At 45.1% G+C, this 23,142-nt stretch overlaps 1 protein-coding gene and 1 long non-coding RNA gene across 4 annotated transcripts in view; both read right to left on the bottom strand.

The window, feature by feature from the left end:
• znf710b (zinc finger protein 710b) overlaps window positions 1–6,685 on the bottom strand; it is a 10,139-nt gene extending 3,454 nt beyond the window's left edge. The window contains exons 1-2 of one of the 3 annotated variants that reach the window (XM_060071780.1): window positions 5,695–6,685; window positions 1,729–3,468 (exon numbers count right to left, since the gene is read on the bottom strand). In XM_060071780.1, the coding sequence (XP_059927763.1) occupies window positions 1,729–3,468; window positions 5,695–5,739 (1,785 nt within the window). In that variant the 5' untranslated portion in view covers window positions 5,740–6,685. The remainder of the gene's footprint in view (window positions 1–1,728; window positions 3,469–5,694) is intronic. The other 2 variants (XM_060071779.1, XM_060071778.1) reach the window with 2 other exon arrangements.
• Window positions 6,686–14,985: 8,300 nt separating this feature from the next.
• LOC132472254 (uncharacterized) lies at window positions 14,986–18,168 on the bottom strand. The gene is made up of 2 exons (XR_009529045.1): window positions 17,874–18,168; window positions 14,986–17,550 (listed from the first exon to the last, which is right to left on the bottom strand). It is a non-coding gene; the product is annotated as an uncharacterized LOC132472254 (long non-coding RNA).
• Window positions 18,169–23,142: the final 4,974 nt, after the last annotated feature.

Raw genomic sequence — 23,142 nt, 5'->3', positions numbered from 1 at the left:
GAAATAACATCAGTCCACCAAAATAAATGCAATGAATAGATGTGTATGCATAACTGTGTGTGAAAATATTAAGTTGTAGACACCACTCGCAGCATATTTGTACACGTTCCCTCTCACCTGTAGGTGCTGTTAAGGCCACCAGAGGGAGCAGTGAGGAGGAATGAGGGGTGGGCCGCACGTACACCCTCAAATAAATTATTCTCACCAGGCGGACGGCACTTCCTGTTTAGTCTCTGCCTACCGTGCATATATAATGCCTCTGGAAAACAACCAATTTACTGTGCGGATTGAATTAAAAAGTTAACAATTACATTTCTCCATCGAGGTAATCCATTTTAACATGAGCATTCACGTATTATAATCAATCATTATCATGACAGCTAAAATATTTTATATTAGATCAAACTAGTGCTATGTTTACCAATTTAATCAATGAGCGAATCAGATAACAAGTTCTGTGTGTGTGTGTGTGTGTGTGTGTGTGTGTGTGTGTGTGTGTGTGTGTGTGTGTGTGTGTGTGTGTGTGTCCCCAACTGGTCATCAATCATGCACTAATATAAAGACACCCTATAGTTGTATCATAACTATGAAAAATACCAAAAAAAAAAAAACTTCCTTCTTCTACCTTGTAATCTGATGAAGCTAAGACAATTCCCATAGCTAGAGGGGGGGAACACTTAATTTAGCTACGCTCTACTTTATCCTAATAAATATTGCCTGCTCTGCACTGTGCAGTAGAAGTCTCCACAGTGCAGACACGGCAATCATCTCTCTAGCTGCAGTCAAATATCATCACTGGCAAAATCAATGGTTGTAACGCTGCATTACAAAGCAAAGGGCTTCCACGTAGCAGCAGAGGAGTCAAGCTCAATAGTTTGTTTACATGAATTAACGTCGTCTCAACAATACGGAGCCCTTTCTTAATGAACTCCGTGGGAGCTGCTCTTACAATCTGCTTTGCTCCCCCTGACAGGGCGGTGGGATGTTGGCTGGCCATGGAGACACGCAGCCTGCCGTTTCATTGGCCAGGCATCTGCCTGCAGAGGTGCCCGTCGTGTTCTAGCTAGGGGTCCCCTCAGACCTCAGTGTTGGGACGGCGTGATGAGAGAGTGGGTGTGGTTTGGACAACAGAGGAGCGCTGGCCCTATTCTCGTCATTCAAACGTCTGTCTGATGGTTTATTGGCGAAGTCATTGCATTTTGCTGTAGTGGTGGTGGGGGTGCGGTTGTTGTTGCTGTCTGTGGTGGCGGCGATGGTGGTGGTGTTTGTTGCGTCAGTGGTGATGGTGTGTTGTGAGCGGTGTTGGCATTGTTGAAAGTGTGGATCGATGGTGTTGGTGGGGCTGTTGTTTTAGTTGTGGCGGTGTGCTGTTAATGCTTGTGTTGCTGTGGTATAAGGGTCGCTGTTGTGGTGCGAGTGTGGCTTCACTAGGGGCTGTGTGGCGTCGGTATTAGTGATGATGATGCTGTTACTGTTAGCGTTGGTGGCAGTGTGGGCACTGTGGGCCCTGGTGGAGTCGGTGGGTGTGGTGCTAGCGGTGTTGCAGTGTCGTTAGCGGTGGGGTGTGGTGCTGTGGTATAAGTGGGGGTGGTTTCAGCGGTGATGGTGTGCCGTCAGTGGGCTTGGGTGTTGCCTCCTGCCGTGTTGTTGCTGGTGGTGGTGGTGGTGGTGGTGGTGCGGTGGATAATGGTGCCGGAGGCTGTGGCGGTGTAAGTGGTGTGTCCGTACCTTATGCGTGAGCGAGTGCTGCCGCAGGTGGTGGAGCTGCACAAACTCCAGGCCGCACTGCGAGCAGGTGTACGGCCGCGGGCTCTGGTGCTTCAGCAGGTGGTTCTGCAGCTGGCTGCGGTAGGCAAACGACTTGTTGCACTCGGTGCACTGGAAGGTGTGGGGGCCCTGGTGGCTGGTCTGGTGGCGCTTGAGGTGGGCGTACGTGGGGAACTCCATGCCGCACTGGGAGCACACGTGGCAGCGGCCGCGCTCGTGCTTGGCCTCGTGGGCCCGCAGCTCGCTGGGGTAGGCGAAGCCGCGGCGGCAGAAGCGGCAGCTGTAGGGCTTGACGTCGGTGTGCTGCAGCATGTGGCGCTTCAGGTGGCTGGTCTGCGTGAAGCCCTTCTTGCACACGGTGCACTTGTGGGGCCGCGTGCCCTGGTGGGTGAGCAGGTGCGTCTGCAGGTGGCTGGGCTGCTTGAAGAGCTTGCCGCACTGGGGGCAGGGGTGCGGCTTGATGCCGTTGTGGCCCAGGATGTGCGTGACCAGGTTGTACTTGGACGTGTACGACTTGTCGCACATGCGGCACTTCCAGCGCTTGAGGCCGTCGCCCACGTCCACGCAGTACGACTCGTCGATCTGGATGTTGATGTCCAGGCGGTCCACGCGCCGGCCGCCGTGGCGGCGGGGGGGCGGCGGGTGCTGGTGCTGTGCGTGGGGCCCCGCCCCTGGCGCCGTCGTGGCCGGCGCGGCCCCTCCGGGCCCGCCGCCGCCGCCGCCGCCTCCTCCGCCTCCTCCCGCCCCTCCGGCCGCCCCTCCCCCGCCGTCCGCCCACATCATCCCCTGGCCGCTGTCCTCGTAGTCGCCCCCCATGCCCATGTCCCCGGAGTCGTAGCTGCCCACCTCGCTGGTCTGGAAGTAGCTGCTGATGGCCTCGTCCTGCTGGCTGGCCTTCATCATGCTGTTGCCCGGGGAGTCCTCCTCCACCTCCCGCACCACCCCCCCACCCCCACCCCCACCTCCACCTCCTCGCCCGTGGGGCCCCATGCCGCGCGGCCCGCCGACTCCTCTGTGGCCCTGCTCCCCGGGACCCCCGGGACCACCAACGCCTCCTCCTCCCGCACCTCCTCTGTGGCCCACCTGCGGCGGGGGGCCGTGCACGTGGGCGTTGGCCTGCTGCTGCTGCTGCTGCTGCGGCGGCGGGCCGGGCGCGTCCCGGTCACACTCGCTGCAGCTCTTGCTGGAGCGCAGGGCGGCGGGGTCCACCTGCACCAGCCCGCCGCGCGGCGCCATGCTGTTCAGCATGTGGACGCAGGAGTTCATGGCCGAGGCCACGCCCTCCCCCTTGACGTGCGACGAGGGCCCGTCGCCCGGGACGCCGTGGCGGTCGGGGCCCACCATCTTGCTGTCGGGGTGCTGGGGGTGCCCCTGTTGCCAGCGGCGCTGGCTGCAGCTGGGCTGCATGTGGCCGTCCTCTCCCAAGGTGTCCCCCAGGTAGTCTCCGTTGGCTCCGATCAGCTGGTCGGCGTACTCGTAGTCCACTCCGTCTACTGGTGCCGCGGGGGACTCCTTGGGCTCGCCGGTGTAGAAGCCGTTGGGGGCGATGGTGGCGCCGAACACTTCATTCTGGGAGATGAGACCTAGCACGGCGGCCTGGGCCAAGGACAGCACTACGACGGGGTCTGTCTGTGTGCCTGCGTCCACCAGCCTGGCCATCACCTTGGGCTCACATCTACCCAGGCGCCGGCTCGCCTCCTCCTGGGGGGAACACACACACACACACACACACACGTGCAAAGACACAGAGTTAGACTGCAGTCCACTGGGAGGCCTTAAACAACACCCCCCTCCATTGAACTTTTCCTCTAAAAGTTTAGTTAAAAGATAAGATGGGAGAGGGTTGAGGAAAGGTTTTGTGTCAATCCTCCATGGTCTTGTCTTATGTTGTAGTTCCTAGAGTGTCGAACGATGGTGCCATAGATGAGGAATCCACCATCCAATCATCCTGTTCTCTACATAAACAACCAGTGTCTAGGAGGATGGTGATGTTTACAGATCTCTAGACCAGTCCATACAGTACCAGTTTGGCTACTTGCTGGAGGAAGACAATTGGGTCACGGTGCGTCCTCCAATGGTGCTGTGGTTTTAATCTTTCCACCAACAAATGGGACCCTGGCATTAATCTATCCAGCAAACTGCACCAAGTTATGGAGCTTCAGCCTCCAATCAAATGTCTCCCAATGCATCAGTGAGTCTGTAGTCCAAACAATAGAAAGACAGAGGTCAGAAAATACGATGTGGAGGTAATTAGAAGGTAGAAGGTCTGAGCAAAGGTACCATCTGCCTCCTCAACTTAAAGTCCCGGCTGCAAATCTGTGATGGGCTCCATGGGCCAATCACAAAGCACTGTGCCAGTGAAAGATCTTGCTCCAATATCTGAGGTATTGGTTATTAAAGACACCCTCATGCATAACCCCAGAGGTGGTGTTCTGTGTGTGTCTGAATGTGTGTATGTGCATGTGCGTGTATGTCCAAATCTTATCTAATATCTAAGCTATTGGTTATTAAATACACTGTGTGTGTGTGTGTGTGTGTGTGTGTGTGTGTGTGTGTGTGTGTGTGTGTGTGTGTGTGTGTGTGTCCACAGGCCATCTTATCTTGATACACACAAACAGGAGAGGGGGAAGAAAGAACTGAGATTAAGAAATAAAAGAACAGAAGAGCTGAGAGGCTAGAGAAGAGAAGGACGAAGTAAGGAAGTAAAAAATATAGAGAGAGAGAGAGAGAGAGAGACGCAGAGCAGTTACAGTGAGAGAAAGAGCAATGGGAGGGGAAAGAGATGCAGAGCAGAGAGATAGAGAGAGATAGAGAGAGAAACAGGCAGAACAAGAGAGACTGAAGGGAGGGGAGAAGAAAATGAAAGAGGCAAGAGGGAGTGAATGAGAGATAAGGAGAAGAGGGGGGAGGGAGAAATAGGACAGAGAGAGAGAGAGAGAGAGAGAGAGCAGAGTGAGAGGGAGACTGAGAGGAGGGAGGGGTGAGCAAGGCAGTGAGCAAAATAGCAGATAAAGGAGGGAGAGAGAGAGAGAGAGAGAGAGAGAGAGAGAGAGAGAGAGAGAGAGAGAGAGAGAGAGAGAGAGAGAGAGAGAGAGAGAGAGAAGGGGAGGGGAGAGAGGGGAGGGGGAGAGAGCAAGGAAGGAGGGGGAGAGAATGAGTGAGAGAGACAGAATGTTAGTGAGAGAGGGAAGGGACGGGAGAGAGAATGAGAGAGAGAGAAGGGAGGGGGAGAGAGAGAGAGAAGGGAGGGGGAGAGAGAATGAGTGAGAGAGAGAGAGAAGGGAGGGGGAGAGAGAGAGAGAGAGAAGGGAGGGGGAGAGAGAATGAGTGAGAGAGAAGGGAGGGGGAGAGAGAATGAGTGAGAGAGAGAATGAGTGAGAGAGAAGGGAGGGGGAGAGAGAATGAGAGAGAGAGGGGAGGGGAGAGAGAATGAGTGAGAGAGAGAGAAGGGAGGGGGAGAGAGGGAGAGGCAAAGAGAAACTGAGAAAGAAGGACAGAGAGAAATAAAATGAGAAATGAAAGCCAGACAAAACAAGAGACACAAAAACCATAGCTGGACGAGGTGAGCGACACACGCGTCGTCTAAAGGAGTTGAGAGAGCAGTTAGGAGGACAACCCCAAAAAAAAGAGGTTGGTTGGCCGCCATGACTGACTTTTACGCAACGTACGCCGACACTTTACAAACAAACACAGATGCCAAGAACAGAGGAATAGATAAGAGTGAGCGCTCGCGACAACTTCACAAAGCGTACTAGTCGAGAAGAACGCAGGTAACTGCAATCTTTCAACTCCACCAATTGCGAACAATCAGCAGACACACCACCCCAACCCAATACAACACCATCATCCGCCACACTCCTTTTCTCTCTCCCCCCTCCCTCTATCTCTCTCTCCCTCTCTCTCTCTCTCCCCCTTTCCCAAACTTACCACACTCCTCCTGCTGTGATGCTTCAAGTGCTTGAGGGACCTCATCCTGCTCTCGGTTGAGTGTGTGAGTGACAACAAGGCTGCGCTCCGGCTCCTATTTATACGTGAGGGGAAGAGGCGGGAGGGAGGGGGGGAAGGAGGTGGCCTATGTAAGCCCCGCCCCCCTGCCCCTCTCCCCTTCGACACAGTGCCAGTAGTGGCTGTGGGATTACACAGACGCAAACACAGACACACGTCTCTCCTCCACACACACACCCCAAACTAATAAGTGTGTTCGCTCACTGATAGTTCAGTGATGGATTAGTGCTACGCACACGCAACAAAAAGTGAAAAAAAAATGGACAGGAATTATTTATTTTATTGCTGCCCATCATTCAGCCTCTTGCTCATATTTTATTCTCTCTGTATCTGCCTGTCTGTCTGACTATCTGTGTGACCATCTCTGCCTATGTGTCTGCCTATCGGTATGACCATCTCTGCCTATCTGTATGTATGTTTTTATGCATGTCTGTCTGACTACCTTTCTCTACCTTTCTCACTGCTCTACTGATCCACTGCCTGTCTGTCTATCTATCTACCCATATACTCCCTATACATTTATTGAGAATCAGTGTCTGTGTGTTTCTCTGCCGGGGGGAATTTATACCCATCTGTCTGTATCACTGCCTGTCTGTCTGAATTAGTACATGTCTATCTGATTCAATGGATGATTTTCTGCCTGTATCTCTGGCTGTTTTCGTCTGGCTGTTGATGTCCCCGCCCATCTCTGCCTGTCTATGCATCTGTACCCGTCTGTCTGAGTATATCACTGTCCCTATCTCTGCATGTACGTCTGTCTGTCTACCACTGCCTCTTTTTGTTTGTCTCCATTTTTATCTCTCTGTCTTGCTTTCTCACTGTCTCTTTGTTTCTGTTCCTCTCTCTTGTATCCAAGTCTGCACAAAAAAAATCTTCCTATACTTTTCTCTACTCAAAAATGATGATGAATGAGAGAGAGAGAGAGAGAGAGAGAGAGAGAGAGAGAGAGAGAGAGAGAGAGAGAGAGAGAGAGAGAGAGAGAGAGAGAGAGAGAGAGAGAGAGAGAGAGAGAGAGAGAATACTGGAAAAAGAGGGGAGGGTGGGAGGGAGTGAGCGAGTGAATGAGTAAGAGCGAGAGAGAGAGAAGGGAGAGACAGAAAAGAGAAAGAGAAGGAGGGGGATGGGAAGAGTAGAGCAGAATGCGGTAAAAAAGAATAAGGAAGATGGAGGGAGAACTACATAGATCTAGGGAGGAAGTTGGAGGGGAGTAGGAAGGTATGATGCTATTGCTAATGATGCATTAAATAGGCCCGCTAATCGTTCACCATTTGACTAAAAGATAAAACACCAAACAGAGGACCGCTACCTCGACTGTCAACTACCAAACCAAAAGGTCTGGGGTGCGGAAAACTAAATAATAAAAATAATTGACCCTGTTTTATTGGATCGCAATGCCCCCCTATCAGTGACATTGCGGGGTATCTGACTGTCATGGGAAACTCCAAAGGTCATGTATGTTGATTTGATCTACGCTATCACAGTAAATAAAAACAAATAGTATTATTATTTCCACTAAAGAGGGAAAAAAAAAGAAGATAAATAAAATAAAGTATCATTATATCTAAAGTTAGGGTAGGCAATTTGGAGAAAGTAAGCATATGCAAGTTTTTTGAAGTTTATCCCACCCCTCCCTTCAGGCCTCTGTTCAAAGCCACTCCCCCAAAAATTACAGACTAGCTCAGAGCTTCAGCAATAGGTCAGCTTGGCATGGTGGAAGACATCACTCATACACAATGAGTGCACAGGAAGAGTGCACACATATAGGTACTAGGCAGGTAGGTAGACAGCCAGGTGGGCTATATAAATCATTTAAATCAGGCAAAATTCAATTGTACATACATGGAGAGGCGGTTGCGATACAGCTCTCGAGTGGGTGATAGCGTGGTAGTCGGGAAGTACAGCAGGTACATGGGTTACAGCAGGTATACTTTTGGAGACAAGAAAAATCTCCTCCACAAAAATACTGCCCCCCCATCGTAGTCCTCAAAGCAGTACTGCCATATGAGCTGTCACCTATGTTGCTTTAAACATAATCTCCCTGACCATTTTGTCAAGTTAGGATGTTGAAACTATCCAAGCTGCCGAAAGAAACCAGGCACTACTCAGTGGCATATATACAGTAAGAATATCCTGCACAGCATTTAGTAAGAAAAGCCAAAGGCAACAACAATAATAATTAAAAACATGGCAGAATTAACTCTTAAATCATATACAATTCAGATAGCTGAACTTTCAATTAAGTAGCACAAAATACTAATTTTCCATCAGAATATTCAATTATTTGAAGTTATCAAAGAAAGTCGAAGAGCTAGTATGTGTAAGCTAGGATACAAGAGCTCTCTAGGAGATATGTATTTGCTAGGAAATAAATATTAGGTAGAAACAATGCAAGATATAGCTAAGATATAAGAGTTGGCTAGGGTATACGAGTCAGCTAGGAGAGATGTATTAAGAGTTAGCTAGGAGATATGTATTTGATATCATATCATACATTAATTTGCTAGGATACACGTATTTGGTAGGATATAAGAAATAGCTAGGACATAAGAGTAGGCTTGGAGATAAATTTTATCTAGGAAGTTAGCTAGGAGACACATTTTTAGCGAGGACGTAAGAGATAGCTACGAGAGATACATATTAGGTAGGAGTTACAATTTAGCTCGGAGATGTAAGCGGGGAATGTAAAGTTAGCTGAGAGATGCATATTTTGCTAGGAGATGACAGTGAGCTACGATATAAAAGATAACTAGCAGGTACATACGAGTTATATTAACTAAGAGAGGTAAGACAGAGATTTGGCATTCAGCATTACAAATGTCTCAGAGGCCATTCGCTCAAAACGGGACAGCTAAAAATACAGGTGTGAATGCTTTAGACGCTTTCAAGTCCTATTAAGAAATTATCAAACAAAACTCTAGAGGCAACCAGGTACAGTACCATTCAACTAACTTACAGTGAAACATGTGGAGCTAGATCGCTAGCTTGCTTACATTCTGCTCGGCTAAAATCTACATGGGCTGAGGATATACTAGTCTAGCAAAACGTACATACATACACAGTAGTTTGTTATTATTTCCAATTAATTCTTGCACTCAGTGCGCTTGAAGCAATGCTCATTAGATACTATTTTCTATGTAAGCTACTATTTGACTATATCAAGATGAGAGTATAAAATAAAAATGGAAGAAAAATACATAATAATTCTCTCATGAAGACCTTGATAATGTATAACATGGCATGTGATCAACATACCTTCTTGATTTTACAACAATAGCTACTTTTAGGATTTAACATTAAGGAACATTAAGACAGACACAATTGATGCATTCTTGCTACGACCAGACTAGAGGGCGTCTATACCATCATAACACTTGACCACCAGGTGAGGGTCTGGTTCTGCTCCATCTTGACCCGATCACAACATTGTGTTCTGTCCTGGGTTAATCTAGTTTACATTCCTCTGACACTTATCTTGTGTGCATTTCTTCCTAGCCTGACATGTTAGCCACTTGTTGAGCCTAGGCTAGGCTAACCCAATGTTGGGATAGCCTAGCTATAGGGTTGTGCCTTGGGTTTTGTTTTAACTGTCATTGATGTACAGTTGGCAAGCTAATGTATTTGGGTTAATCACACACACTACTGAATGGCACCAGAGGCTGTTTGCTTAGTTAAGAAACAATCGAAGAATTTGGAATAAAATCACTTATTTAGAAAATGTTTTTTTACATATTATGAGAGAATTGTTTTGTTTGCTTTAAGTTTGCAAAGAAACAGTTTTTTTTAATAGACTTTGTATCAAAAATGGCATGGGGGAACGGTCAACAACAGGATAGAGAGAACATGGAGGAAAGAGAGGGCAACAGCAGAGGAGAGGACAAAATGGGGGCGTAATGGAGGAAGCAGAGAGAAAGAACAGGAGAGAGAGCGAGCAGAGAGAGAAAGAGAGAGAGAGAAGCAAGCAGAGAGAGAGAGATACAGAGCAGGCAGAGAGAGAGAGCAGGGAGGGAGGGAGGGAGGGAGGGAGAGAGGGCGAGCGAGCAGAGAGAGAGTGAGAGGGTGAGTGAGTGAGTGAGTGAGAGAGAGAGGAAGGAGGGGGAGAGCAAGGCTGTGAGCAAAATAGAGCCAGATAAAGGGAGAGAGAGGGAAAGAGACAGAGCGAGAGAGCAAGAGAGAGAGCAGGAGGGAGGGAGGGAGAGAGCCAGGGAGAACAGATGATTGCATGGAATGAAAGAGGGATTGAGGGGGGAGGGAGGGGAGGAGATAAAGAGAACGGTGGAGGGAGGGGGAGACCATGAGCGAGTGAGGCAACGAATGAGGGAGGGAAATGGTGGAGTGTGAGAGGAGAGGGAGAAAGCAAATGGGAGGCAGGGGGAGGGTAGGATGTTAAAGGGAGAGCAAGAGAGTGAACAAGCAAGCGACGGAGAGAAAGAACGAGAGAGAGAGAGAGAGAGAGAGAGAGCAAGCAGGCAAGCGAGCGAGAGACAGACAGAGTGAGACAGAGGGAGAAAAAAAGAGAAAGAGTGAGAGACGTAGAGAGAGGGAGAGATGGGGGCAGGGAGCAACGTGAGAGAGAGAAAGAGAAGGAGGGGCAGTGTGCAACGTGAGAGAGGAGAGAGACAGACGAAGAGAGAGGGAGAGACAGACAGAAAGAGAAGTAAAGAGAGAGAGAAGGGAGGGGTAGAGCGAGATGGAAACCGAGAGCAAGAGAAAAAAGAGAAAGACAGAGGGAGAGAGAGAGAGAGAGAGAGGGGGAGGGGAGAATGAACGAGGGAGAGGAGGAAAGAGGAACAGAAAGAGGGGGAGGGGAAGAGAACTGAAAAGAAAACTGAAAAGGAGAGGTAGAAAGACTGATAGAAAGAATAAAACAGAGGGATTGAAATGAACGACAGAAAGATATCACAGACATCATGTTTGATTTAACAGTATTGTCGCAAAAAAAACATTGGTTTGAAACTCATCACATGCCCAATGTTATCACCTCTATACCTTCCAGGAAGAAAATGCCTTATTCGACAAGAGCACGGTGCATTTTGACATCCACAAAAGGCCTCAGACTAGCCACATGGGTTCATTATCTGAGAGAAACACGAACACCCTTTTACATCCTCATTTCATTAATTCCATTTATGTCCAACCCAAAACAGTGTCTAATAAGAGACTACAGCCATGTCTATGAATGAATCATGCACAGGACGGATATTCAGCTGGAAAAACACAAAAAAAACCCTGTTGGGTTTGCCACCACCACGTCTTTAGTGTTTGGAACTTCTTCTATATAAATAGTCCAGGGATAACATAAAGGAGACGTGTGGCCTTTAACTAGGGGATGCTCTCACCCTACAGGAAGCGGAAGGAGCACCCTTAAGGGCTGACCTTACTCTGGACTACAAGACTAGGCCTGTATCCAGGACTGGCAGGTATCACGCACCCATGGTCCGGACTCCGGACCCAGAAAGGCGTCGAAATTTGCATGTTCAATCAAGTCCCAGCTGTCCGGTTGCCTTTGGCCAGCCGAATTGGTCAAACAAATGTGATCACCATTCCTTCTAACAGCAAGGCTGTTCTGAATGAAAGTTACAAATGCTACAAACACAGCAGTTTATATCCTTCTATTACAAGAAAATGACAATAATTTGCGATTATGGAACGGGTTGTAAAACCGGAAGATAACAATGCCTCTATAGGGTGCAACTTAACTTATATACATCCTGGACATACATCCTATTCTCTATTCCATGAAGAAATAGTTTGGTTTACTGATAAGGAAAAGGATGGTTATCTTGTTTTGGTATTAGTTTGAGACTTTCAGGTTTCGGTAAGGGTTTGGTGAAGGTCGGAAAGACATCTGGGGAACGAGTCGTGAAAATAATTACAACCACTGAAAACATTACATTTTAACAATTAACTTCAGTTAGAAATTGAGCGACTAAATAACTATGAGTTACAAAAAAGCATACCTGGTATAAATTCTATATGGTGTGTCAGCAGATAACTTTTATATGACATTTGTGGATAGATGTATCGGCTACTGTGTATACATGAGAATGACTCAGCCTTAGTTTAACCAATGTTTACTAGCCAATAACGCAACACATGCATAAACATGTGTGTGTATGTGTATAAATTCAGTAATCAACCATTAGAATATAAGTAGGCTCTTTATTTATTTAATTGCCATATGATTTTGTCTATGCTCAGCTGATTTGGAGTTGCCCGATGAAGAACATCATTAGAAAGCTATACAATTAAAAACAATGATTGGAGAAGATGGGTATTTTGCAAAAAGCCTACGTATCTCAGTAAGCATGGAGGCACTTGGAGGTGCAGCAATGGCAGCCATACCATTTCATTCTACCACTCTCCAACTCAGTTCCAAACTACATCACTCTTTCTCCTCTCATTCTCTCTTCCATCACTCTTTCCTCATGTTTCCATGGATACAGTTCACCCTTTGCTCTCTCTCCATCTCCATCCATCTCTCCCTCTCTCTCCCCCTACCTTCCTCTCTCTCCCCCTACCTTCCTCTCCCTCCCCCCTCTTTTTCATCCCTAATTCTGTTTCTTTCCTTTTTCTCATGCAATCTTCTTATCTCTGGCCCGACCACCTCCTCTCAATCCGGTACCTTCTTCCAGTTACTGAAACCTTGTAAACAAACAAACACAGAAATACAGTCTGAATAATTCTAAATAAACAGATATTTCATCAACAGTAGAGGAATCTTTTTCTTAAGTGGATACCATAACTATAGTGAATGAGCCACACACACAAACACACACACGTTAGAACAGTCGCACACAACCTTGCTGAGAGAGAACCCAATTACTGTGGATGGAAATCAATTTCCAAACGAGACAGGACGCTCTTTAAAGAGTAACCTAACACTGAGAGGAAAAAAAAATGACAATGACAGCGCCACCTCTGGCGCAACAGGGGTCATTGCAACCACAAATTTTGATTGGCACAAATTAGAGCAAGGTAACATGGCAAGTGAGATCCCCTGACACCAACCAGTCAATCAGAGTACAATTCTTATTCAAATATGATTTACCATTCAAATATTTTAGATTTCAGTGTTCGGCATACTGAAGTCTTACAGTCCAGCGAATACATTTCTTAGCATGGTGTGGCCGAAGTGGGAATCCCAAATAACCGCGGGGGTGTTGGCCAAGGAAGCATTAGTGAATTAAGATAACATTATGCATTGTTGAAAAAGCCAAATTACAATTTTGATTTTACAGACTTGTTGCAGGCAAAAGACACCCAGAGACGTTTAAAATGAATGTAGCGAGCAGTGGTTCAGTACAAACTGCAGCAAGAACTACATTTGCATGCGTCCAACAAAGGACTGGCGGTAGCACTAAAGCTTGATTTATACTTCTGTATCGAATCGCCGCCATGGGTATACTGTGGTTATCCAACCCTGTGCTCACATTTATCGTTCTGCATCCCGACGTGTAATTACATTTTTGGAGAGGTGCAGGTGAGCTACGGCGTACCCACGGCAGCTATTCAACGCAGAAGTATAAATTAAGCTTAACTCTCCTTATTGTCACCCTTCCATGTACATGCCAGGATAACAGGCTACTTTAGCAGAAAAGCATTGTGGCCACTGGCTTCGAAAGAGTGATAACCCTCATTTGGTGTAGTCCAGATGAATGTGTTCAATTCACCAATGATTGGTCAACATTTAGATGTAATTATTGAGGTCTCAACAACAGTTCAGAGACTGGTTCCGTTAACAAAAAGTGGGCTGTTATAGTGCCCCCTTCAAATCAGTCAATCAGTGATATTGTTGTTTGATTAGTTAGAATTTGTCCTAAAAATAACCCCTCCACATCACTCACAACCACAAAAACACACACACGACAAACAAAGACAAGATAGATGGATGAGAGGAGAGGTTAAAATAATGCAAGGAAAGGAAAGGAAATGATTAAACATTGTTCTTGTTGTCTTTCTATGGCATCATATAACACATAACCAAGTCAAGAGACTTGGGAAGAGGCATTCTTCAAGCATTCCTCAGCAAAACCAGGAAATTAAGAGAATCAAAATGAAACATAGACAGATGGGTATTGATCCTTGAACATTTGATTTAGGATTGCGTGAGTACTACTTAGGAGTGGCAGAGGGTGATCAATATTATTATTTGTTGTCATTGAGACACGTATGACACAAATCCACAAAAGATTGTTTTGTGTTGCAGATTAAATTAGGCAACTGGTCTCTTATTGTATCATGTAGTCTTCAAGTTAAGATACTCGCGTATGATAAATAATTATGTCACACACACACACACACACACACACACACACACACACACACACACACACACACACACACACACACACACACACACACACACACACACACACACACAGGAAAACCAAAAGTACTTTGTGTATAGTCAGAAGTGATACAATTCAACAAGAGTGTCTTTGGATTTTGCATTCCCATAATTTCTTCCCATAGGAATGTGTTTATTCTCTCTCAATGATCTCTCCGGTAAAATTAAAAGGCCTGCATGACAAAACTTAAACAACCGTTGCTAGCTATGTTAGCCATTCTAAAAACTGCCTATCGTCAGTTTCCTTCACAATAGTGATGTTCAATTCAGTAGAAGTTGGGGACAAATTTATTAACATAGGGTTATATTTTGGCAGGTATATAAACTGATACAAATATATATATATATACAGTATATATATACAGTATATATATATATATATATATATATATATATATATATATATATATATATATCATTGGCTAGCAAACACACCGATTTCAGTCAAAATGTAAAAAAAATACAATAACAATGTAATCGAGGATAGAAAATGAGGAATACTGTAAACAAAAAAGAAGCTTTAATACAAAATGAATAAATATTAAATAAAGGGATAATTAAAAATAATACATAATAATAATAATAAAAAATAATAATAATACATAATTTACACACAACAGCAAGAGCCCCAGTTGATTCCATCTCATGTTGAGAGGTTGGCTTGACTGGGGAGGAAGTCCACACCAACTGGCCATGCAACTGGTAACAACTTCACACAACAGAACATTGGCAAAGCCCCGCTTAACAAGACTAGACGCCAGCCCAAGTAGATAGGAGGACTCAAAAGAGGGAATATGGTCAACATGGCAAACAATCACGTTGTTGGAGCCACGTTTTATGCCAGTGTTACCTGAGATCTCATTAGGGTGTGTGTGTGTGTGTGTGTGTGTGTGTGTGTGTGTGTGTGTGTGTGTGTGTGTGTGTGTGTGTGTGTGTGTGTGTGTGTGTGTGTGTGTGTGTGTGTGTGTGTGTGTCACAATTAGCAGAGTGTAAATGACATGCATTTTATGTGCCAAATTTTCAAAGATCGCTCAAACATGCTTTATCCCCCCAAAAAAAAAGTTTAACCATAATACACACAACACTATCTCATACAGTTAGTATAGTGCTTGTACACATATTACTCTTCTTGGCATACAGCATTGAAATGCCCTCTTCTGTAATCGTAGGTCTTTCTGATTGCCTGAATGAGAAGGACCTTAATGTCTCTCTCTCCAACTCTTGGTACATCATAGTGATACATTTATGCACAACAAAGCTGGAGAATGAGTTTTTTGGATCACAATGGAAGTCTCCTGCATAAGAGCTGAGCATATATACCATGCTTTCTAGAGACATGATACTTGTAGGAAGTTGAAATGAAAGAAGCATTGCTTTTGCTGCCTTTATTCTTTGGCTCACGTTTCTAAAGCAGTACAAGATTGGGTCAATTATTATTATTTTCCATTTTGAGCTGCAATCTATGCTACAATCCAGGCATAGCCCAGTGCTGACCTACAAGAACATCAACACACAACAGACATCCGGAAGAATATATACAGGATTTAAAACAGGTTTTGGAAGAGCACTTGTTAGCTATAGTTGGTGGAGAGCTACAGCTATAGCCAACAAGCCCTAAAACATTAGGCCTTTGTGCTTCCAGAAACATCATCCTTTCTCTCCCCCTCCCCTTTTTTTAACCCAGCCCGCAGCAGAGCAAAGCACTGCAATGTGCTGACACCATCAGCTGCTGTTCTGAACCCTTTACCCCAACTCTATCCTAGCACCACAACCTCCATTCTACTACGTCTACATAGACGTTCAATACATTATTGAATGAGCGGGAGAGAGCGGAGAGATTTTGGGTGACCGGGAAATTAAACGGGTCTTTACGGTCGACCTAGCCCGGATTATGTTGCCGATGGCCGGGCCTGCCATGTTGCTGGCCTACACGCTTTGGCCTACACTGCCGGCCTGCTATGATTCATAGACTATGTGACATGATCCAGAGCTCAGCGTGGGGTTGTGTAGCCGAAATACCAATATATCCCTATTGATCTGAGCTTTGGGAAATGGGTATCGAACAAGACAACAATGCATCCAATAATAATTCAGCGGCATGTATTTTGATGATGCCTATGATGCTGGATTTTATGACGGCTAATTAATCAACAATTTATTACATTTGAGGTTGTTACTATTTAATAATACTATGCAAACACCTATCTAACTACAACACTAGTGATGTAGCAAATAGACACCATTATATCACTACAAGAAACCATTCCACTCTAAAGACCAGTGGGGCTGATAAAGGCAGTCTGATAAATGCAGCACTCAACTCAGCTGGGCACAAACTGAAATAAATATAACTGGCAAGACAGCACACAAGACAGACGACCACAGTACATAAGGCAGGCCAAGCAACAGTAGCGCACAGTTATGAGACACAACATCAACCCACTGAAGAGCCACTAAACCTTATGCAGTCACACACAAACACAAGCTTCCTTGAAATGTGATGGCAGTTTCACTTTGTTCAAAGTAGGTGGGTGAAGATGTTTGAGAAAGGATGCAGTCCTCTTTAAACTGAAAGCAGCTCAACAGACACAAGGATGTCTATGGCCAACAAGGAGGATGTCGTAGTAACCTTTGTTAGCCACTGAACTCCACCGAATACGGGCCTGTCTGGCATGTGCAGCATGCAGGCTATTGCTGTGAACACGCATATTGAGCCATCATACACGTACAATTGAACTAGACGTTGCATCATGTGCAGACCCAGGGCTTTATACATTATTTCAGATGCAACAGCCTAACTGGTAGCAACATCAAAACAACGGGGATCCAAGTTAAAAAACGGCATCTGCCTTAGAAATGCCTATGAGGAACATACCTAGGATGATTAGAGAAGAACACGGGACTTCCTCGGTTATGCAGTGCAGATTATGGTAGTCATAACTCACTAGCTTGAATGGCACAGGCAACAATTTCTGACAATCAAGTGACGCCTCGGCCAACTGGTGAGGGTAGCATGTATTACCCATTAATACCCTATCTATACACCCATAATGAACACTTGCACACATATAGGTGTTGCTGCAGCATTGCATCTGCAGTCTCACATTTTGACACGAAGCAAAAGGGGTTGCGAGTAAACGGAGCTTCTTGGTTAGTGGCATAACGTTACCCCATATACAAGCCTGCTCTTCTCACTTTGCTCTTCATAATACTCATATTCGTATTGACTTGCACTGTATCTTTAAAAAGGGCCCTACTACAACTTAACGGGAAAACTTTGTTCCAAGACGGGCCTACGCAAGAAGACGAATGTCATAAGGGGCTATGTATGGATTGGTATTGGATAGAATTGGGCTGGATCTGGCCTGTTGTAGCCCCTACTCCTTTATGCGTCTCTCTCCAGCTCTCTCCATCCCCCCTTGCGACGCCATCTGTTAGTGGCATGAGAGAATGTGGAAGTAAAATAGAAAAGACGACATTTTGACTGTACTTGCTGACCTACATTGGCCGTGTGTTTGTTTTCCACACGAAAGCAATATAATACGCGAAGCATGCACACCGCACGGCACACAATGTACCCAAAAAACAACACAGAGACACAATCCAGCGAGACATTTTCGGGGGGTGGTCAAGAGGAATGTGATAAGTTAGGGTAGGAAACACCGCTCGCCTCGCCGGCCCGGGCGACTCAACCCAGCGCACAGCTCACTCGTCTATCCGACCCATCGGAATAAAAAACAACCGCGGAACTCACCTGATTCCAAAATGGGTTTATGGTGGCGACGTGACTGTGATGATAGTGAATATTATGGTGGATATCGGGGGAGAGTTGGAGCGGCGGAGAGCCGTGGCGCGGAGCAGGAAGGAAGGGGACGGAGGAGGAGGGACTGACGTGAATGAATAAACAGCCGGGCTCCTCCTCACTCCTCACCGCCACAAGTCTAGCAAGAATGTGGCTGACTTAGTGGAATGCATCCGAGTCTATTGTCTACCGTACAATGGCGGGGTTTATGTTTTCTTTAAATACATAAAAATATATCTTGATAAATTAGCACACATGCATACCTGGTCCTGGATTTGGATAGGCCTATGTTGCCTTATCGATGCGACAGTATTAATTTTGGACATTGTGATGTCTTCCCATGTTTATTTATTTTTTCTGAATTATATACCTGCTCGTCCTCATTTTATTCAAAATAAACACAATTACTAATGTTGCTTTAAACCAATAATGCTATTCGTGTTATGTTAACAAATTCCACACGATGTCGCTATAAAATGAAATTATGCTTTTGGGGTTAACAGTTACAGCATGCATTTTAAACAACGAACGATAATGCATGGAATGGAAAATAAACTGTTAACTCTAAAAAATATTCTTGTCAAGCCAGTGTCACTTCGGGTCATTTGACATATTCTTCCAGTAATTAGGTACAGGATAGGTTTAGGGTTTAAATTTGGGACGGATAAAGTGATGTCCTGACCTGAATAATTGTGCATATTCTTTGCAATTATTTTTCTGTATAACCTGTCTGGGTCATATTTATATTAGATTCCCATGTGATGGTGCCTTTTTTAAGTTTATCTTTAAATCTATCTTTGTGCCAGTAGAGGGCAGTATAATTCCGTTGCACATTTCTTACATTGGATGAAGTGCCTTGTTACAATGTTCTTCAAGGTGTGTGTGTGTGTGTGTGTGTGTGTGTGTGTGTGTGTGTGTGTGTGTGTGTGTGTGTGTGTGTGTGTGTGTGTGTGTGTGTGTGTGTGTGTGTGTGTGTGTGTGTGTGCGTGCGTGCGTGCGTGCGTGCGTGTATGCGTGTCTCTGTTTGTGTGTGTGTGTGTGTGTGTGTGTGTGTGTGTGTGTGCGTGCGTGCGTGCGTGTATGCGTGTGTGTGTGTGTGCGTGTGTGTGTGCGCGTGTGTGTGTGTGTGTGTGTGTGTGTGTGTGTGTGTGTGTGTGTGTGTGTGTGTGTAATATGATCTGGACAAAATCACTTGCTGTAACTAAATACAGACATCCAAATCATGTATAATGCTGAGACAATAATCCCTGGAATACAGGGTTTTAGAGCTGCTTTCCTTTTTAGTGAAAACACAAATTTAATGCAGAGATAATTATAGAGTGGATCATGCATTTTTTTTTTTAAATAATGTTCGAATGCATCTACTTCTACTGATTACTACTGACATTTGTTTCTGATCCACTGTGCGGTAACACATATATTTGTGATTACTTAGGTCAAATGTCAAATTAATATTATGGACCATGGTTAGTGGGTTGTAATGCATAATGGTACTGATTCATTGTAATACATATCAGCATTCATCAAACCTCTTCCGTTTAATCAGATGGCTGAATATGATCTTCCCCATAAATAAGTGCTGTCTCTGCCCAACAGTGCCCTGTGCATGTTAATGTATGCAAACCAGTGGTCCGGGGCCTTGGTGGAAACCAGCCTGGACCCAATCAGAGGAGCCAATTGAAGAGAAGGAATGGCATGTGGCACATAGTAACGCAGGCAGGATCAAACCTCTCATTACATTTGGTTAGTCTCGTGTTTTGACCTACTGCCTCCCAGTGTTTGTGCCTTGGTTCCGAGCTTAAACTGTGTGAGCCATGTGGACAGCGAGATCTGCTGTGCAGTGCAGTAAACAGGAAGAAAAGGCTTTAGATCCCTGTGTTTATGTGATCCTCTTCCTCACATTAACCTGCCACTCCAGTACATTTATCCATCATGATCAAAAAAAAATACCAGCAAAATTTCCATGGCCGGGTTTTGTCTGAGCAGCTGAATTCTGAACAGTTGAGTGTTTGAGAAGGACTGTGGGTGGCCTTCCTTTACAGCAGCACCTCCTCCCCCTGCTTCTCTTTTCACTTGTCTGGACTATGATTAGCATTTAACCTCAAGGTTTCCACATGACAGTTCTGCAGGGCCAGCTCTCAGTGAAACATGTATGCCCACGCAGATTGTACTGAAGTAACAAGGAACATAGAAGAACATGAGAAAGTCATGAAAAAATATGTTTACGTGGTGCATTACAAGGGGGATAAAGATGTCCCAATATTTAAAAGATCTACCACTCTTTCATTTGTACAATATTTATTATCTTGTCTTTTTGTCTTTTTGTCTTTCTTTCTTTCTTTCTTTCTTTCTTTCTTTCTTTCTTTCTTTCTTTCTTTCGTTCTTTCTTTCTAAGCGATGGCCATCCCCATATAGGCTAACAGATGTTTCCACATCTAATCTGGGTTCTATGGAGTCTATACCACCATAATAACTGCATACAATCATGTGAGCTTTATGATGTGAGAAATATTATATGATCTTAGAGATACAGTACAATAATTTACTCATGGCATTGAAGGACAAAGAATTGAGTGGAGACGTTTACAGTTCTTTCCAATGCATAACATATGTTACCAGTTATGACCTTGGCCCGCTCAGTGTATATCAGACAGTGCAACAACATAGCAGACAGTGCAGCACTTGAGCATTTTAGCTTTTCTGTTTAAACAGATACCAATCAATGCAATGGAAAGTGGTGGGCTGCTCTGCTATCTTTAGCTAAATATTACCCTTTCTGTTGTTATCCAGACACGTGACACCTTTGGGCTCCAACCTCCTGGATGCAGTAATACTGCTTCTGTGTACGACCTGTGGTGGTTCGCCCAATATGATGAGGGTTTTTGTTGCGATTATTTTGTAATTTGATGTATTGCAACCTTTTGATGGCTGAATCATTTGATTTAGCCAACAAAATGTGGATTGAATGAATCTGATTGCTCTAATGACTGTTTGTCTTAATCAATACCACAATACTGTTATAACCAGGCAGCTGAGGGAGCTATTGTCCTTGTTTATGGAGATCTGTAATTTCACCACATTATATTTTATCCTCACCTGTCCTAGTCACCCTGGTCACAATAAGCTCCCTCTTGTGTGTCCTATCAGATTCAGATTCTTTATTGTCCTTGTTTAACAGAGTTAATCAACGAAATTAAGTTTAGAGCATCACCACTGGCATAGTATATAAATATAAATATATTAATAAATAAAAAAAAATAAAAAAAAAATAAAAATAAAAAAATAAAAAAAATATAAAATCTCATCAGGATTTAAACATTAACTCCTATATGAGGCCATTCTGTCCGAGGTGATTTAAGATACATTTCATTAAGGTTGGTGGTAATGGTTAGGGGGCATCTTGCTGAACTTGGGGGTCGATAAGTGGATAGGGTGTCCTGAACCTTTCAGCTGCAGGACACCCTATCCACTACACTCGCTTTCAACCCGTCTTAAACTATAACTTTCCCCCTTTGGCTTATTTTGATTTCTTTCCGTGACCCATTTGATGGGACAGGATATGGGAGAGGCCATTAATAATTCCCCTGAACTTGGGCTTGTGCATGCCACAGCCCTGTAGCCCAAGCGCTGATCAAGACCCAGATAACAAAATAACCAAATAACAACTTTTCAGATCCCAGGGTCCTAAGGATGCAACACTGGGCTTAGTTGTACCTTCTTGCTGGAGAATAACGCAACCCGACCTGCGTTGGCGAATCTGCGGCCAACATCACAAATCATTCAGATTTCCCACTATAACATGTGGGAGAGCGTTGCAGGTACACACACGTGCTCCTGGGTTTGTCTTCCAACCTGATCCTGGCTGCAGATCTGTGGGCCCAGCCATATGTTTGCTATTGTGCGTGGCTGGTAAGTGCATTGCTTGTTCTACGAGGGCGCAACTGGTATTACCTCATGCATCCGCGCTGACAGCCAGCTGCAGTGGCTCCAACGCTATGCTGCTGGTGCACAGGGGAGGGCATGTTAAGACAACTCAAGTTCACATGTTCAAAACCCTGCTCACTCCCTCTCGAGTCCACCGAGCGTTGCATAACAGCCCAGACTTCTCAGAAGAAACGTCGTGGTTTTGGGAAAGAGGGGAGAGGGAACCGCCTTCCCCCATGGAACACATGTCTTTATCTCCTCCTGATGATCACATCATGAGATGGGACTTTTGGCATTTTATTGTTTCTCTTTTGTTACTTAATATTCTCATTTTGTTTTATCAGGCCTATATGTAAGGTAGGCCTATCTACTGTTTAGGGATTGTGTGTAGGCCTATGTTTACCATTCCGGCGTTAGTGACATATGAACTCAGAGTGCAGTGTGAATACTGGAGTGGAGTTACGAATGTGTCAGAACTCTCACTCTCTTACGAGATGCCTTTGCTTGGCTGTACTCAACCCCTGAGGAGAAAGCACTAATTAACACGACACCATTAACCTCCGACTTAGCAAAGTCCTTCCAACACAATGGCCAGAGCCAACGGCTTCTGCCTCTTACAAAAGATAACGTTTGAGTATGCAGACTCTAGAAGGACATGGAGAACATGTCTTGGCATATTGTTGTAATAGGTTTTGTTTTGTTTGGTAGGTCCCCTCATAAGGGTTTTTCCTCCATGCAGAGGTAGAACGATAAGCATAATAACCATAAACAGTGATAAACGACGAGTCTGGGCGTTCTCTGTTTATCCAGAGCTGTCATGTAAAACTAATTGGTAACGCCAGCTTTTGCAAGCAGTCAAAAGTTTCTGCTTTTACTCAAGACAAGAGGTCTGACACTTTGAACCCATCGCATAGAGGCCCTTGAAAAAGGCCCAGATTCTTGCATGGGACATGAGAAGTTAAGTTGTTGTGGGACTGATTTTAGTGGAGATGGTCTGCAGCGGTCCACCCAGAGAGAGAGAGTGTCTGAGGACAGCCTAGTTGGTTGAATAGGACGTCTCTGAAATAGTGTTATCCAATGGAACGAGAGAGCTGTGGCCTTCAGTCATACTATTTACTCCTCTTGCATTTCCTGTCGAATTGTTGTTGTTTTTGTTCTATGACTGCTAGAATCATGCAGGCTTTGGAAAAAAGCATTAACAAAAAAACCTGTATCTTACACAGAGGCTTGTCACTGCTACTTTTAAAGATGACTATTTACTGCACTACACCTGTTAGGAACGTATAACGGTTGACGA

This window comes from Gadus macrocephalus, chromosome 14 (assembly GCF_031168955.1).
Source record: "Gadus macrocephalus chromosome 14, ASM3116895v1".
Classification (NCBI taxonomy): domain Eukaryota; kingdom Metazoa; phylum Chordata; class Actinopteri; order Gadiformes; family Gadidae; genus Gadus; species Gadus macrocephalus.
This window is presented reverse-complemented; position numbering and strand designations above follow the sequence as displayed.